Source organism: Euphorbia lathyris, chromosome 3 (genome assembly GCF_963576675.1).
Source record: "Euphorbia lathyris chromosome 3, ddEupLath1.1, whole genome shotgun sequence".
Lineage (NCBI taxonomy): Eukaryota > Viridiplantae > Streptophyta > Magnoliopsida > Malpighiales > Euphorbiaceae > Euphorbia > Euphorbia lathyris.
In genome coordinates, this window is record NC_088912.1 from 3,536,420 (window position 1) to 3,550,543 (window position 14,124).

At 35.3% G+C, this 14,124-nt stretch overlaps 1 protein-coding gene across 2 annotated transcripts; it reads left to right on the forward strand.

The window, feature by feature from the left end:
- The first annotated feature begins 4,614 nt into the window (after positions 1-4,614).
- LOC136224813 (tRNA dimethylallyltransferase 2-like) lies at positions 4,615-12,846 on the forward strand. 2 transcript variants are annotated; one of them, XM_066013238.1, is made up of 10 exons: positions 4,616-4,979; positions 5,062-5,141; positions 5,976-6,044; positions 7,089-7,161; positions 7,245-7,363; positions 8,225-8,299; positions 10,659-11,069; positions 11,245-11,320; positions 12,168-12,316; positions 12,442-12,846. In XM_066013238.1, the coding sequence occupies exons 1-10, from the start codon at positions 4,712-4,714 to the stop codon at positions 12,571-12,573; spliced, it is 1,452 nt and encodes a 483-aa protein (XP_065869310.1). In that variant the 5' UTR covers positions 4,616-4,711; the 3' UTR covers positions 12,574-12,846. The 2 variants fall into 2 exon arrangements, with proteins under 2 accessions (XP_065869311.1, XP_065869310.1); XM_066013239.1 differs by lacking the exon at positions 5,976-6,044 and having other exon boundaries at positions 4,615-4,979.
- The last annotated feature ends 1,278 nt before the right edge of the window (positions 12,847-14,124 follow it).

The window sequence follows — 14,124 nt, forward strand, 5'->3', positions numbered from 1 at the left end:
TAGGCTTATCTGAATTAGATCTTGGAAGGTCTAGAATTGAACTAACTCAGTATAGGCATGTCTTAATTTTACTCGATTAAATCTTAGAAGGTTTAGAGTTAATTTAAGTCAACAGATGCAACTCTTACGTGGGAGTAACTTCAGAAGTAGAAAAGGAATTTCAATCATGGGGAATCTCAATGCTGAGTTCCACAATTAAATATTTTGCCAACATCAAAATAGGGGAGTTTGTTGAAACACCTTTCCACATGATTTTGATTTGATAAAATTATTTAAGTTAATCCATGATTAAGAGGCAATTAAATTTAAGTGCTTTGATTTAATTGTACTAATATGTTTGTTCAATGTTGAGTATAAATATAAATAAAAACAGAAATAAAAAGTAAGACAGGACGAAGTCAGCATGAGAACACAGCACAAGCTGAGTGGAGTGCAACTCAGTATAACAGAAGGAAAGTCATCTTCAGAACAAACGCTTGAAGATGAAGCTGACCAAAGAAGCTGAGTGGAACGCAACTCAGTATCAAAGAAGAGAAGTCTTTCTCTAAACTAAAGCTTGCAGACGAAGCTAACCACAGAAGCAGAGTAAGAATATGACTCAGAAATAAAGAACAAAAGCAACATCAATAAAGTCAAGCTGAGTGTTCATCAGGATAGCACGATTGATCAGTTTGCTAAAAGACAAGATCCGACAACTGTCTGCACCAATAACAGAAGCTTTGGAATTACGCACGGAGATAGTTTCGAGATGCATGGGTCAACTGGCTGTGAGCTAAAAGACGAAACTGGAGCTAGAAGACAAACCTATAGGAAGAAGACAAGCCTGGCGCCTACTGAATTCAGACGACAGGATTGGCCTTCAATTCTGAATGCTGACCAAGGGAATGACGCAATAGATCCGTTTGAATCCAACGGATACTTCCAGATTCAAATGATTAGAGCTTCAGAATCAACTATAAAAGGACAAGTACAATTCTTGGATCCTTAGCCAAAAAATACAAGAGAAAAAGAGCATACATACAAAGCACATTCAAATAAGAAAAAGATCTTACACCAAATTTCCATTTCTGTGTAAAAGCTAGATTGAATTTGTATTCATCTAAAGTGTTCTTCATCTAGAAAGAACAGATTTGTATCAATTGTAAAATTGAGAGAGTGGTGCTGAGTACTCGGTTTTAAGTACTCAGTGGTAGAGAAAATCTGAGTGTTCGGTTATAGCGCTCAGTAGGAGTTGAGTAGACGAATAGAGGAAGGTACTCTTGCATATTCAACTGCTTTGTAAACGGTTTGTGCTCTACCTTTAAAGAGCTCAGTATTGGATTGAAAAAGCCCGGAGGGATTCTAGGGACTGGACGTAGGCGGAGAGGCCGAACTAGGATAAGTCTGCTGAGTAATTTCTAACTCTCTCTCAATATATATATTTGTATGTGTTGCTTGATTAAATTGCTCAGGATATAAATTGTAAAAGCTGACACTGAGTAATCTTGGTGCTGAGTTGGAAGCTGACCTCAAGTGTTAATTCCCAACTCATAAGTAAAACAGTTCTAGTCAGCATCTGACTAAAGCTGTCTTACATCTCTCGGCCGTGTTGACCAAAACAAAGTTGAATAACTTAAAGAATTAATTAAGTCAGCATAATTAAGCGAAAAAGTTACATTAGTTCCTAACCCCCCCTTGGAACTAATCACATGGGACCAACACTTATCACCGCTTCTATTTGGACAATTTTACCCTTTTTATAAAAAATGTCAAAACTGAAAATTTGGATATTAGAGAGAATCGGCCAAAATTTGGCTTAGGCGGATACCGAATCCGCCCGGCCAATGGCTGGAGCGGATGCGGCATCCCGCCGATGGCTAGGGCATATGCGGTATCCGCCCGAACCATTGGCCGGCGGATCCGGCATCCGCCTAGGCCAAATTTTGGCCAATGCAAACTCATAAATTTTTAACGATGAAAAATACTAAATCGTTCAATTTTTTATGACGAAAAATGCAAAATTCTCTAATTTTTTGTGATGAAAAATGCAAAATCGTCATAAAAAAATATGCATTACTTTCATGATTTCTTTGATAAAAAAACGTAAATTTTAATGTTTCTGACTTGTAATCATCCATTTCCGGAGTTTGGATTGTCACACATCAATTATTTTCATAATTTCAATTATTGTTGTTCGGATTTGTGATTTTGGAGAGATAATTTTCATTTTTTTATCAAAATTATGCAAAGGGTAAAAAAGTCCAAATATGGGCGATAACTAGTAAAAAGGGGGTGATATAAAAAGAGCATGCATTCAGGGACGGAGACAAAGAGAGATAATGTGTTTACAATCCTACATGTTTCTCAATATGTTCTTCTTCGTATCGCCAAATTTCAACCCAATCAGAAGACCGAACTTCCAATCTCCAAATTTGAGTTCAACTCCTTTAACATTGAACCACATCTCTATATGTTTTGACTTTGATGGAGCAATCTCTCTATTTATTACACCATGACATATACGATTAAATAATGTGCACAGTTCCATATCCATCAAATGCCCGAAAGAAATCATCTTAAACAATTCCATTTGATTTTTTGACAATTTACACTTCACTTTCTTAATTACCTCAAGTCAGTCCTCACCGTGATTGATGCCTTTGTATTCAAGCTGAAGGAATACTTGAAGACTTTGATGCCTTTCGCACTATCATCAAAATGTACTCATCTCGTTCTCTTTCGAATCATTCTTAGAAGAATCCTTGGTTGAAACTTTCACATTATAAATTTTTTTGGCATTTAGTGTAAGGGAAACAAGAAAAGAAAACTACTTTGCAATTAATAAACAAGCTTAAAATATTTCGCAACTGAAACAACTTCGAAACATATGATAAAAATGCAAAGACATTCGAAGTTCTTGCAATCCCTTCACAGTTTATAAGATTGTGAAGGTACTCCTTCACTCAATTATTTTCACAGTCATGAAAAACCTTCCGCAGTGGAAGCAACTACGAAGAAAATTCGAACGACGAATATGGATTTCCTCTATAGTTGCTTCCACTGCATAAGGTTTTTTTATGACTACAAAACTATTGAGCTGCTGAAATAAGAGGGTTTCTAACACATTTAATCACACAAATAGATCCCAAAATAAGTTTCCAATTGCTAAATGTAACTCTAACCGTAGTAAGGCCTTAAATCATACGAAAAACTAAACCCTAAAACCGTAAACCTTAACAAACCCTAAACATGTTGCGATTTCTTGTTATTTGATGCAAGGAGATTAAAACTTACATTCTTTCCGACTTTTTGCCATTGAGTTTGATTAAAAAACCTATCGAAAATCGCAGCCAAAATCACATAAGTTGTTCGAAGGTGTTATCACGTTAAGAGGATTTTGTAGTTGCTTCGCATAACAACTTGTCCGCAGTATAAGCTTTGAACAAAATAGGGCTATTACAGGAACATTAACAATTAACGTGTCTAATTTGGTAAGAGGTGTTGTAATGAGTCTAAATATATAAAAGAACCTTTCAATTTGGCCAGTTTCATAGTTAACCCTTACAATATTTAAATTAATATAATAAGCTGAAGGATAAGGATCAAATTTGACCTTAACATATTAAGTGAAATGAATATGGTGTAAAAATCTCTCTAACGTTTACCGCTAGGAGCAATTTTATCTTAACGTCTAAAATGATACAATTTTACCCATATCGTTGGCAGCAAAAAGCATTTTTACCCTTAACATTGTCAAGTTGGATCAATTTTAGACATTATTATAATATATATATATATATATATATATATATATATATATATATTGTTTCTTATTCTGCACCAATTGCATATCAGTTTGTTTAAATTTTTTTTTTTCATATTTTCTATGATTTAATAATAGAATTGGTCAATATTTATAAATTCGGTGAAATATTTTAATTTTTTTTTGTCCAACTCGTACAAAAGACAGTACATTTTTTTAATTTTTTTCCACGTCTAATAATATGTTTAGGATATGTTACTAATGAGTGATAAAATGACTTATAAGTGAAATGTAAATGACAAGATTCATGACCGAAAAGACAGTTTGATGAATTATTTCTCAAATTGATCCAACTTGACAATGTTAGAGTAAAATTTCTCTTGAATGCCAACGTTAAGGGTAAAATTGCACCATTTTAGATGGTAGACGTAAAATTGTTCCTAGCTGTAAACGTTAGGGTTATTTTTGCACCTTATCCCTGGTGTACCCATATTGTTACATATGTAATTATTCAAGCAAGAAAAGAGATTTGTCGGTTAAAGAGAAGAGGTTTGTTCTGAACCACTCAAGTTATAACTAACAAAAAAAAAAGTACGGAACTCCTTCAATTTATGGATAATTTTGTTTGGAAAGACTATGTGATAGTTAAATAATATTTAAACTAGTATTTTCAAAATTTCAGTAACGTTACTTGAAAACTTTAGAGTTAAATTTGTAACATTTATGTACATTACATGTGAAATCTGCATTATTAAAATAAAATGTTATTGTAAATTTTGCCCTTAAAGAAAAAAAGGAAAAGAAAGAAGAAGATCAAGTGGAGATTAATGGATCATATAAAGATAATGGGCTTCAGGTTCTGATTGTGGAAATTGAAACCCAAAGACAGGGGCGGATTAGATTGGATTTGGGGTTTTGAAGCCCAAGAGGTATCTGAAGAGAGCTTTTCCGATTCCTCAACAATCGGAGATGGAGAGTGAAGACGGTGATTCTCAGTCGACCCTGCAAAACCCTAGCGATGGAGGAAGAAGAAGAATGCCAACGACGAGCAAAGAAGGGGAACAAGAAGCGAAACCGAAGGTTGTAGTGATAATGGGGCCCACTGGTTCAGGAAAATCGAAACTCGCCATTGATTTAGCTTCCCATTTTCCCATTGAAATTATCAACGCTGATTCGATGCAAGTCTACCATGGTCTTGATGTTCTCACCAACAAGGTTCCTCTTCACGAGCAAAATGGTACTCTCTCTTTCTCTCTCTCTCTAGAATTTGATATGTTTAGCTACTGTTTTTAGTCTGTGACTTTTTTTATTGTTTGCAGGAGTTCCTCACCATTTGCTTGGGACTATAAGCCCAAATGTTGAATTCACAGCTAAGGATTTTAGGGATTGTGCTATTCCTGTGAGTTGTCTCTTTTTCATGGTTTTTCAAATCCCTTATTTTTTATTTTTTCAATTAATTGAATTGCAGATACTCTTTTTTTTTTTGGCTTAACACATTAGGCCCTGCACTTGTCTAGAAGACCGATTGGCCTCCTAAATTTAGGAGATGTCTTATTAGCCTCCTGAATTAGCTATTGACCCCTTTAACTTGCTTGAAGGTGACCTACTGACATCTTAAACTTTCTTAAATTAAAATGATGTATTGGCTCCTCAACTTATCTGAATCTTCTCTTACTCTAGAACTTAGGGGTTGACCATGTCACTTTAAGCATGTTTAAGGAGCTAATGAGATATCTCTAAAGCTCAGGGGTCAATCAGTTAGGGCAAGTTCAAGGCCCCTTGATGTATTAAGCCTTTTTTTTCTTTTCTTATTGCAATCATTCAAGCTTTTGTTGATCTTGACTGCTTATTCATTTGTGAAAAGTAAGATTTTTTTTTTTTTTTTTTTTTGGCTTATTACATCGGAGACTCTTTACTTTGCAAATAATTTGATTGGCGCCTAAATTTTGGAGATATTTTGTTAGTTCTCTAAACTTGCTTAAAGTGACATGATTAATCCCTAAGCTCTACATCTAGAATAAGTGGAGGATTTGAGCAAGTTGAAACACGTATCAGGTTAAGTAAGTTCAGGGGACCAAGTTCAAGGGCTAATGGGACATCTCCAAAGTTCAGGGGGCCAATCTGATTGTTTGGTCAACATCCCAAGTATACGGGCTCCTTGATGTCTCATATTTTTTTTCTTTTTTGATTGTTGCATGTTCTGATTTGATTTTATTGATTCATCAATTTGCAGCTTATTAATGATATCTTGTCCCGCAATTGCTTGCCTGTTATTGTTGGGGGAACCAATTACTACATTCAGGTAGTGCACTCCTTGAATTCTCTTCTAGGGAAGTTGGTCTGGGTAGTTTAGCTTTAAAAAATAGATTTTACAATGATTTTTTTGGGGTAAATTGTATTCATGGCTCCTGAATTATAACACTACTAACATTATGGCTCCTAAACTTCATTTATTGACATAAAAGTTCCTGAATTTCACATTTCTGTAACATGAAGTCCAAATCAACAAAAATCTGTTACAAAATTAACAAAAGAATGAGGGTGAACTATATATTTGATCATAATTTATGGGACATGGATAAAAAAGAGCAATGATGTAGTCAAACTCGTCCAGGTCATCATTTCATCAATAGACTTTTTTGATTTGGACTTTAATGTTATAGTAATGTAAAAAATTTAGGAAATGAAGTTTAGGGGCCATAATGTTAGTAGCACTATTGTTCAAGGGCGATAGATGTATTTTTACCTGGGATACCTGAAAATTGATTTCTTTACGTATTCTGAATTATGTGATAATGGCTGAATACAACATGGCCCTTTGAACTTGGGCCGAAAAATCGATTGGCCCCTTAACTTTGGAGAGTCTTATTAGTCCTGAACTTGCTTAAAGTAACCTATTGACCCCTTGAACTTGCTTAAAGTGACCTATTGACCCCTTGAATTTGCTTAAATCCTATTGCCGCCTGAACTTGCTTAAAGTGACCTATTGACCCCTGGAACTTGCTTAAGGTGACCTATTGCCCTCTTGAACTTGCTTAAATTGACCTATTCTCCCTTGAACGTGCTTAAATTGACCTATTGCCCCTCTGAACTTGCTTAAAGTGATATGGCACACCCTTTAACTTGCCCAAATCTCTTTTTCCTTTGCCATGTAGCCCTTAGGGTTTAATTATGTCATTTTAAGGAAGTTCAAGGGGCGAACAAGACATCCTTAAAGTTTCCAATCGGTTTTTGGGCCAAGTTTGGGGTGCCTCTGATGTATAATATATTAAACTTGTGATAATTCTTAGTTACTTAGTTCCAGATTATAATGCTTTTCACTCTTGTTCAATTTTTAACTCTTCAGGCTCTTGTGAGTCCTTTCCTTCTAGATGATACAACAGAAAGTTTGGATGAGAGTCCTATGGATGAACATCTTGGTATGCATCAAGTAATGAACTTAGTTTCTTTGAAATCATTTACGTTCACGGCAATGTTGTTTATATGCTTCATGTGTTTGCAGGAGATGAGCAAAATGATCTAACACTTGAGTTTGGGAGAAATGATTTCAACAAGTATCATTATCTGAAAGAACTTGATCCTGTTGCAGCAAACAGAGTCCATCCACATGACAATAGAAAAGTATGATTTCTAGCCTCCTTGAGATAGAAGTGTGCATTTCTCATGCATGTTTGAATAGATGCAGGGTAAAATACACCCTTGGCACCTGAATAACAGCGCTACAAACATTATGGTTCCTAAACTCTATTTCGTGGTTTGAAAGTCCTTTACATTTTAGTAACATTAAATCAAAGAAATCCTTCAAAAAATTAACGAAATGAAGACCTGGAAATAGGTATTGGACTATAATTTATGGTGATTTCGATAAAAAGAGAGTCAATTATGTAGTCAAACTTGTTTAGATCGTCGTTTTGTTAATTTTTTAGTGGACTTTTGTTGATTTGGAATTTAATGTTACAATAATCTAAAGTTCAAGAATTTTTATGTCAAGAAATGAAGTTTAGGATCCATTAATAGCAGTATAGTTATGGACCATAGATATATTTTTCCCGTTATTTTCATGTTATATTCATTTTATTTTTTATTCATAACTTTTTGTTGGCCTTGTCATTAGGATAGCTTTATCATTTGAATCTAATTAAACACAAATTCAAGTTATGGGTTTGTGTTGATTTCGTTTTTTATTGACATTCAAAGAAGTATATGCTGATTCAATATTCAAGAACACTAATTTCTGGGCACAATTCACTTCGTTTTTATGAAAAATGGAGTTATCTTGCAATGAGGGTGTCAAAACGGTTTTTTTTGCCATAATCGTGTTATGTGATCTATATATTCCATGTGATTATATGTGATATAAAAGAGACAAAAATGATAAAAGTGTCAAGCGGGTTGTTAGAAATTGATAGCCCTATCTTGCAAAAACAATCTAGCAAGTCATCTTTTAGATGTCTCCCTAAACTTAGTTATCTTGTTTTGCAGATTAATCAATACCTTAATTTGTATGCTCGCTCTGGTATTCTTCCTAGCAAGCTTTATCAGGGAAAGGCTGCTGAGGTTGGTCATCCTTCCTGTTATACATTCGCTTAACAATATACTGTAATTCAGGAGTTGCTTCTTTTCTAAGTGAATAAAATTATGAATTTTTTCCTAGGTAATTCATAATCTCTTGGATTCTATTTTGTTTATCGGTACGGAACTTAATTTAATGAAATTCCGACCTAGGATATTGCAATGTGCCCAGTAGCCTTTGGCGGACTTATAAAAAGGACGATTTCCAAGTCTGATTTGTGAACTCTGTCTGAGCTCTAGGTCTATACGGATCTTGGAGATTTTTGAACCGGAAGATGCCCGAATAAAAAGATCTAGAATTTGATTGAACCGTTGAGTATTTTTTTTTTTTTTTTGGATCGAACCGTTGACTTTCATTAGGTACACTTGTGGAGATTTTAATCCCCGGATTGAACTGAACTGATCTCACTCCTAAGATGGTAGCATTATTCAACCTTGTTGAAGGACTCACTCCTAGATTGTAGTATAGTTCATTCTTCAACCCTTACTGAAAGACGCATTTGAATTGTGCAAAATTAACCGTTTGAAGCTTCTTGAGGCTCAAATAGGTCTCATTATCTACATGCCCTTCAGTTGTTATCATTTTGATTAGGAATGTCAAAACGGAGTTTATAATCCTGTTATATGATCTATATATTCTACATAATTATATAGTCCAAAATATACCTATGGCCCCTCAACTTTGGTGTTACTGACATGATGATCCCTTAGCTTCAAAATTGGACATAAAACTCCTTGATCTTTGACTTATACTAACATAAAATTCCAAATGATCATTGACCAATGTAAATGCCGGTTGACCACGTGAAATGTCGGTAAGTCACTCTTTCACTAACATGATGCCCCCTCAACTTTGAGGATACTTGCATGATGACCCCTCAAAGAGTGATTTACCGGTATTTCACGTGGTTAAAACAGTATTTACACTTGTAAGAGGACTTTTATGTTAGTATATGTCAAAATTCATTGACTTTTATGTTTTGATTTGAAGTCAGGGCATCATCAAGTTATTAAAGCCAAAGTTGAGGAGCCATGAGTGTAAATTTACCCTAATTATATATGATGTAAACATAGTTAAAGGCGCAAGTCGCACTAAGGTGCCAAGGGGTCTTGGAGCCTACGCGCAATGCAATGCGCGCACCTGAGGCATAGTTGTTAAAGGCGCACTAAGGCGCTAAGGGGTCCTGGAGCCTAGGCTCTAGGCACAAGGCGAGGTGCGCGCCTTAGAAACACGAGGCGCATAAAATAAAATAAAAATATATACTCTTTTACTAGTTAAGAGTAAACCAGAAAAACACACTTATGACACACAGACAAAATAAAACCACATAAAAACACAATACTAAATCATAAATGTCAAAAACACCAAATTAAGTTCATACTTCATAAAGACACTAAATATACTTAACGTCTTAACCTAAAGTACCTAACTATAACTAATGCTACTACACTAATAACCATTCATTGTAAAGCATCTATTTAAAAAAACAGTATTTCAAAAAAGTAAAGCAGTTATTTAAAAAAAAAACTGTAAAAATAAAAAATTGTAAAAGAAACCTAAGTAAAACTGCCAGGCGCACCAGGCTCCAAGGCGCGAGTGAGGCGCACAAGGCGAGAGCCTTTTGAACAGATCTTCAATTCCAAGGTTTAAGGCGCCAGTGAGGCCCGCCTTTAACAACTATGGCCTTAGGAACACGATTGCAGGAAATAAAAAAAAAAAACTCTTTTACTAGTTAAAGCATAAACCAAAAAACGGACTTATGACCACACAAACAAAACAAAACCACATTAAAACATAATACTAAATCATAAATATAAAAAACACCAAGTTAAGTTCATACTTCATAGAGACATTAACATATACTTAACCTCTTAACCTAAGTACCTAACCAATGCTACTAAACTAATAACCATTTATTGTCACTTGATACTGTTCTTTGTGTTCTTCTGTGTGTCTGTTGCAGTTTCTGTGTGAGCGGAGTGGAGGGGACTCTTCTTTACGCTCTTTAATCCCTCTCTAGTCTTTCTATACTTAGTTATGTGTCTTGATAATCTTATTTAAATTAGATTAGTGGTTGAGATTAGTCAAACATTTGTTTAACACAAAGCAGTAAAAAAAAAACCCTAGTGAAAACACAGAACCGCCCCTTGATTCAGGGCCTTGCTTTCTGCAATCAAGGCTCACTTCCTTGAGCCTTGACTGAGGTGCGCCTTTAACAACTATGGATATAAATAAAATAAAAATGATGATTGTGTCAAACAGCTCATGTCAAGTGGGTTGTTTCTGTAAATTGTGTTGTCGTGTCAGACATTCACAACCCTAATTTTGAATGTGGCAGGGCAGAACTGGGGTCGGATCGACAATTGCAGATTCGACTACTGTTTCATTTGTGTTGATGCTGCTATCCCCGTACTGGACCAGTTTGTTGGACAAAGAGTAGATAGCATGATCAATGCTGGATTACTCAGTGAAGTTTATGAAATTTTCAAACCTCATGCTGTTTATACTCGAGGTTTGCGGCAAGCCATTGGCGTAAGGGAGTTTGAGGGTTTTCTGAGACTTTACCTCTTGCAAAGCAGGATTGATAAGGCAAATGAATGTTGTGAAATGGTATCAGCAAAAAACGGCGAGATGCTAAAAGATAATGCGAGGGAGATCTTATTCTCCTCCTCCGATGATAATGAACTCAAGAATGTTTTAGCTGAAGCAATTGAGAAAGTGAAATTGAACACCCGTAGGCTTGTTCGTCGTCAAGTAAGTTTGCGTGTCAGATTTTACATGTTTCAATTCTTTAATACCAATTCTTTTTGTTTATTTATTTATCTGGATTCTGGTCCCGTCTCAATCAGTTATCACTGTGGAATGTTTAATTTTTTTTTTTTGGTACATACTGTGGAATGTTTAATAACAAAAGCATTTTGTTTTACAGAAGAGGAGACTTAGTCGGCTTCGAACATTGTTTGGATGGAATATACAATATGTTGATTCTACTGAATCCATTTCAAGTACAGTCTTTCTTTCTCCTATTTGTTTAGGGAAAATGACACATTTGGGGTGGTTATCTAACTTATCGAGAAATTCTATGGTACCACTACATGAAAGTCATTTTTCATACCACTACATGAGATATGGTTGGTGTAAAGAAAATAAAAATGTATACATGTGACATTAATTGATTCGTCGGGTGTATTACTCCCGGAGTACCCTAAAATTTTTCGTGGTTATCTATAGTATTTCTAGAACTAGAGGAGATGGAAAAGATTTATGGCTTTGGGGTGAATTTGATTCATCCCACTGGTCTTATTGGCGGACATAATACGTTCGTCAATGTATAATGTGTGGAGTCAGATATTCTCTGACTCCACTGCTCGATCGTGGGACGGTGACAGGACAGACATGTCTGCCTCAATTTCATTTAAATTAAGAGTATCAATAATTTTTATATTTGTTACTATGTGATAAATTTAATTTTAGCAGTAAGGGAAAGAAATGAAGGATCGGTACTAGTGGTCGGCCTGTATGAAAGGTGTGTTGCTCAGTCCTCCTTTCATACAAGCGGCTGACTTTATATCCGCCTTCTTGAAAGGCAGATTAGAGTTTTAGAGTCTCCTTTTTCTCCATCTGCCAATTTGAATCGCGGATGAACATATACACCTAAGAGATCTATGGATGCAGCTAAAATCACCACATTTTCGGAAATACTTCTAACTCTGCCATAAACGATGAAATAGTTTGCGAATTACCACAAATGTGCCATTTTCCCGATTTGTTTATAAATCAGAAATATATTTTTAGCAGTACATCATTTTCGTCCCCTGAATCACATGAAATGCTATTTTCTTTTTGTTACAGGCAAATCTAATGAATCATGGGCTGCACAAGTGGTTGGACCAGCTGTGGAAATCATAACTTCTTTTCTTCGGGCTGATTCGAGTTCAGTTTGTGATGGCGTTGGAAATAAATTGATGGAAAGGAACCTTTGGACCCAATATGTGTGTAAGGTCAGCATCTTGAAGTTTATTCGTGTTATGTGATTTATATCTTCCACGTGCACACAGAAATGTTAATTGTGTGCATCTCAAAAGGTTCGAAGTCTGAATTCGTCATTTTCTCTTTTTATTGGCAGGCTTGCAGTGACCGGGTTCTTAGAGGAGCTCACGAGTGGGAACAGCATAAACTGGGTCGAAGCCATCGAAAACGACTTTCTTCAATTCGAAAGTCACAAGGAGCGAATCGTTCAGCTGTATCTAATGACTGAGTTCGAGGATCTGGATCAATGAACTCGAATGCTCTCAACGGCTTCCATTCACAATTTGTGTATAGAATGAAAAGCTAGCTGATCGAGGAAGGTACGAAACAGAAGACTTACATTTAGTATCATATAATTTATAATTACTTTTTTGGTAACGGAAAATGTGCTCAATAGATGAGAAAAGGGGAACTAATTGAAAGACAACAAGTTTGGGCCTTTCTTTACAAAGATTGTAGAACGTTATTTTCTTTCAATAAAATCACTAAATTTTATATTTTATTTATGTAAAGTGTGACGCAATTCGTGTAGCAAAAGATGAACTAATAGATCTCCCGTCAAACTTATTGTGTTTGAATTGCTTTGTCTAATGTCTGATTCCTAATCCGACTTTCTTTCTATCTCCCAAAATCATAATCGGTATCAACTCATAATTGAGGTTTTTTTTTGTTCCATCGTAAATGAGTGTTTCTGATATAGGAGCATCCTCTAAGAAGAAGGATTTAGCTCGAGATTTATATGTAATTGCATATGCATTAACGACGCTTATTGCTACTGTGATTGAAATCTTTTTTTATCATAATTTATCAGCTCAACCAGTAGAAACATGTTATGGTTTGTGATTTCAGATAGTGTTCACATTAGTGCAAATCATGGCTTTTATGTCCATGCTTAAATTGTTTCGGAAAAAGGTTACGAAAGTTTGGTAGCTTCCAACACTATCGAGATTGGTTGTAAGTATCACAGTTGGGTAGTTGATTACTAATAAGCTTTAAGGAGGTGCGTGCAGTCTAAAATGGAAAGAAAAAGTTCAAATATAAAACAATAAATAGTTTTAGTTACACGAAAAATACATAAAACCATGTTGAGCAATTTACCAAATATTTGAAAAAAAGGGCATAATTTGCAGGTTAAAACTTTTTTATTCCACACACATCTAATATTAGAAAAAAATATATATGGTTTCACTTTCACACATATTTATAAGTACAAATTAATGTATTATTTTCTTGAAAAAGAATTAATAATTTTTACATTGTTTTTTTTTTCTTTTAAAATCACTACAAATGAATAGTGTTTTTGTCTGGAAATAATTCTCAACAATATAAAAAATTGACGAGTAAACATTTTTTAAGGAAAAATAATTCACCACTTATTTTTTATACGCTCCATTTTTAAGTGTGTTTATTTTTATTTTTTAATGTTATATGCATGAATAACTCCGCCTGTGAGGGTCACTTGGTGGTCTTTACACCCGGTCCCAAGCCCGGACAAAAGAGTAGGGTTGCGGTAGGTTTGTGGCGGCCAGCGTAAACTTAGCCACATCTTATGACATGAACCACAATATAAATATCGTTGGGGCGTTCCCTTCTCAGCGACGCGCTGCACTTCCTAGACCCGGGTGTAGTGATAAGTGTGCAAGGGTTGCTAGGTCGTCGCCTCGAAGCGGCACGCCACCCCAGGACCCAGCGGTGGTGTCAAATATGCAAGGGTTGCGGGTAAATAAGCAAGTCCACGGTAATGGTAGGGTAGGGGTAAGGGTAGTAGGTTACGCTTTGG

What these genes read in the sequence shown, in the direction of transcription:
- LOC136224813 (XM_066013238.1), top strand. Translation starts at nt 4,712, where the DNA reads ATGGAGAGTGAAGACGGTGATTCTCAGTCGACCCTGCAAAACCCTAGC. An exon ending in TTAGGGATTGTGCTATTCCT is followed by an intron (nt 5,142 to 5,975) that starts GTGAGTTGTCTC and finishes ATCAATTTGCAG; the next exon opens with CTTATTAATGATATCTTGTC. An exon ending in GGACCCAATATGTGTGTAAG is followed by an intron (nt 12,317 to 12,441) that starts GTCAGCATCTTG and finishes TTTTATTGGCAG; the next exon opens with GCTTGCAGTGACCGGGTTCT.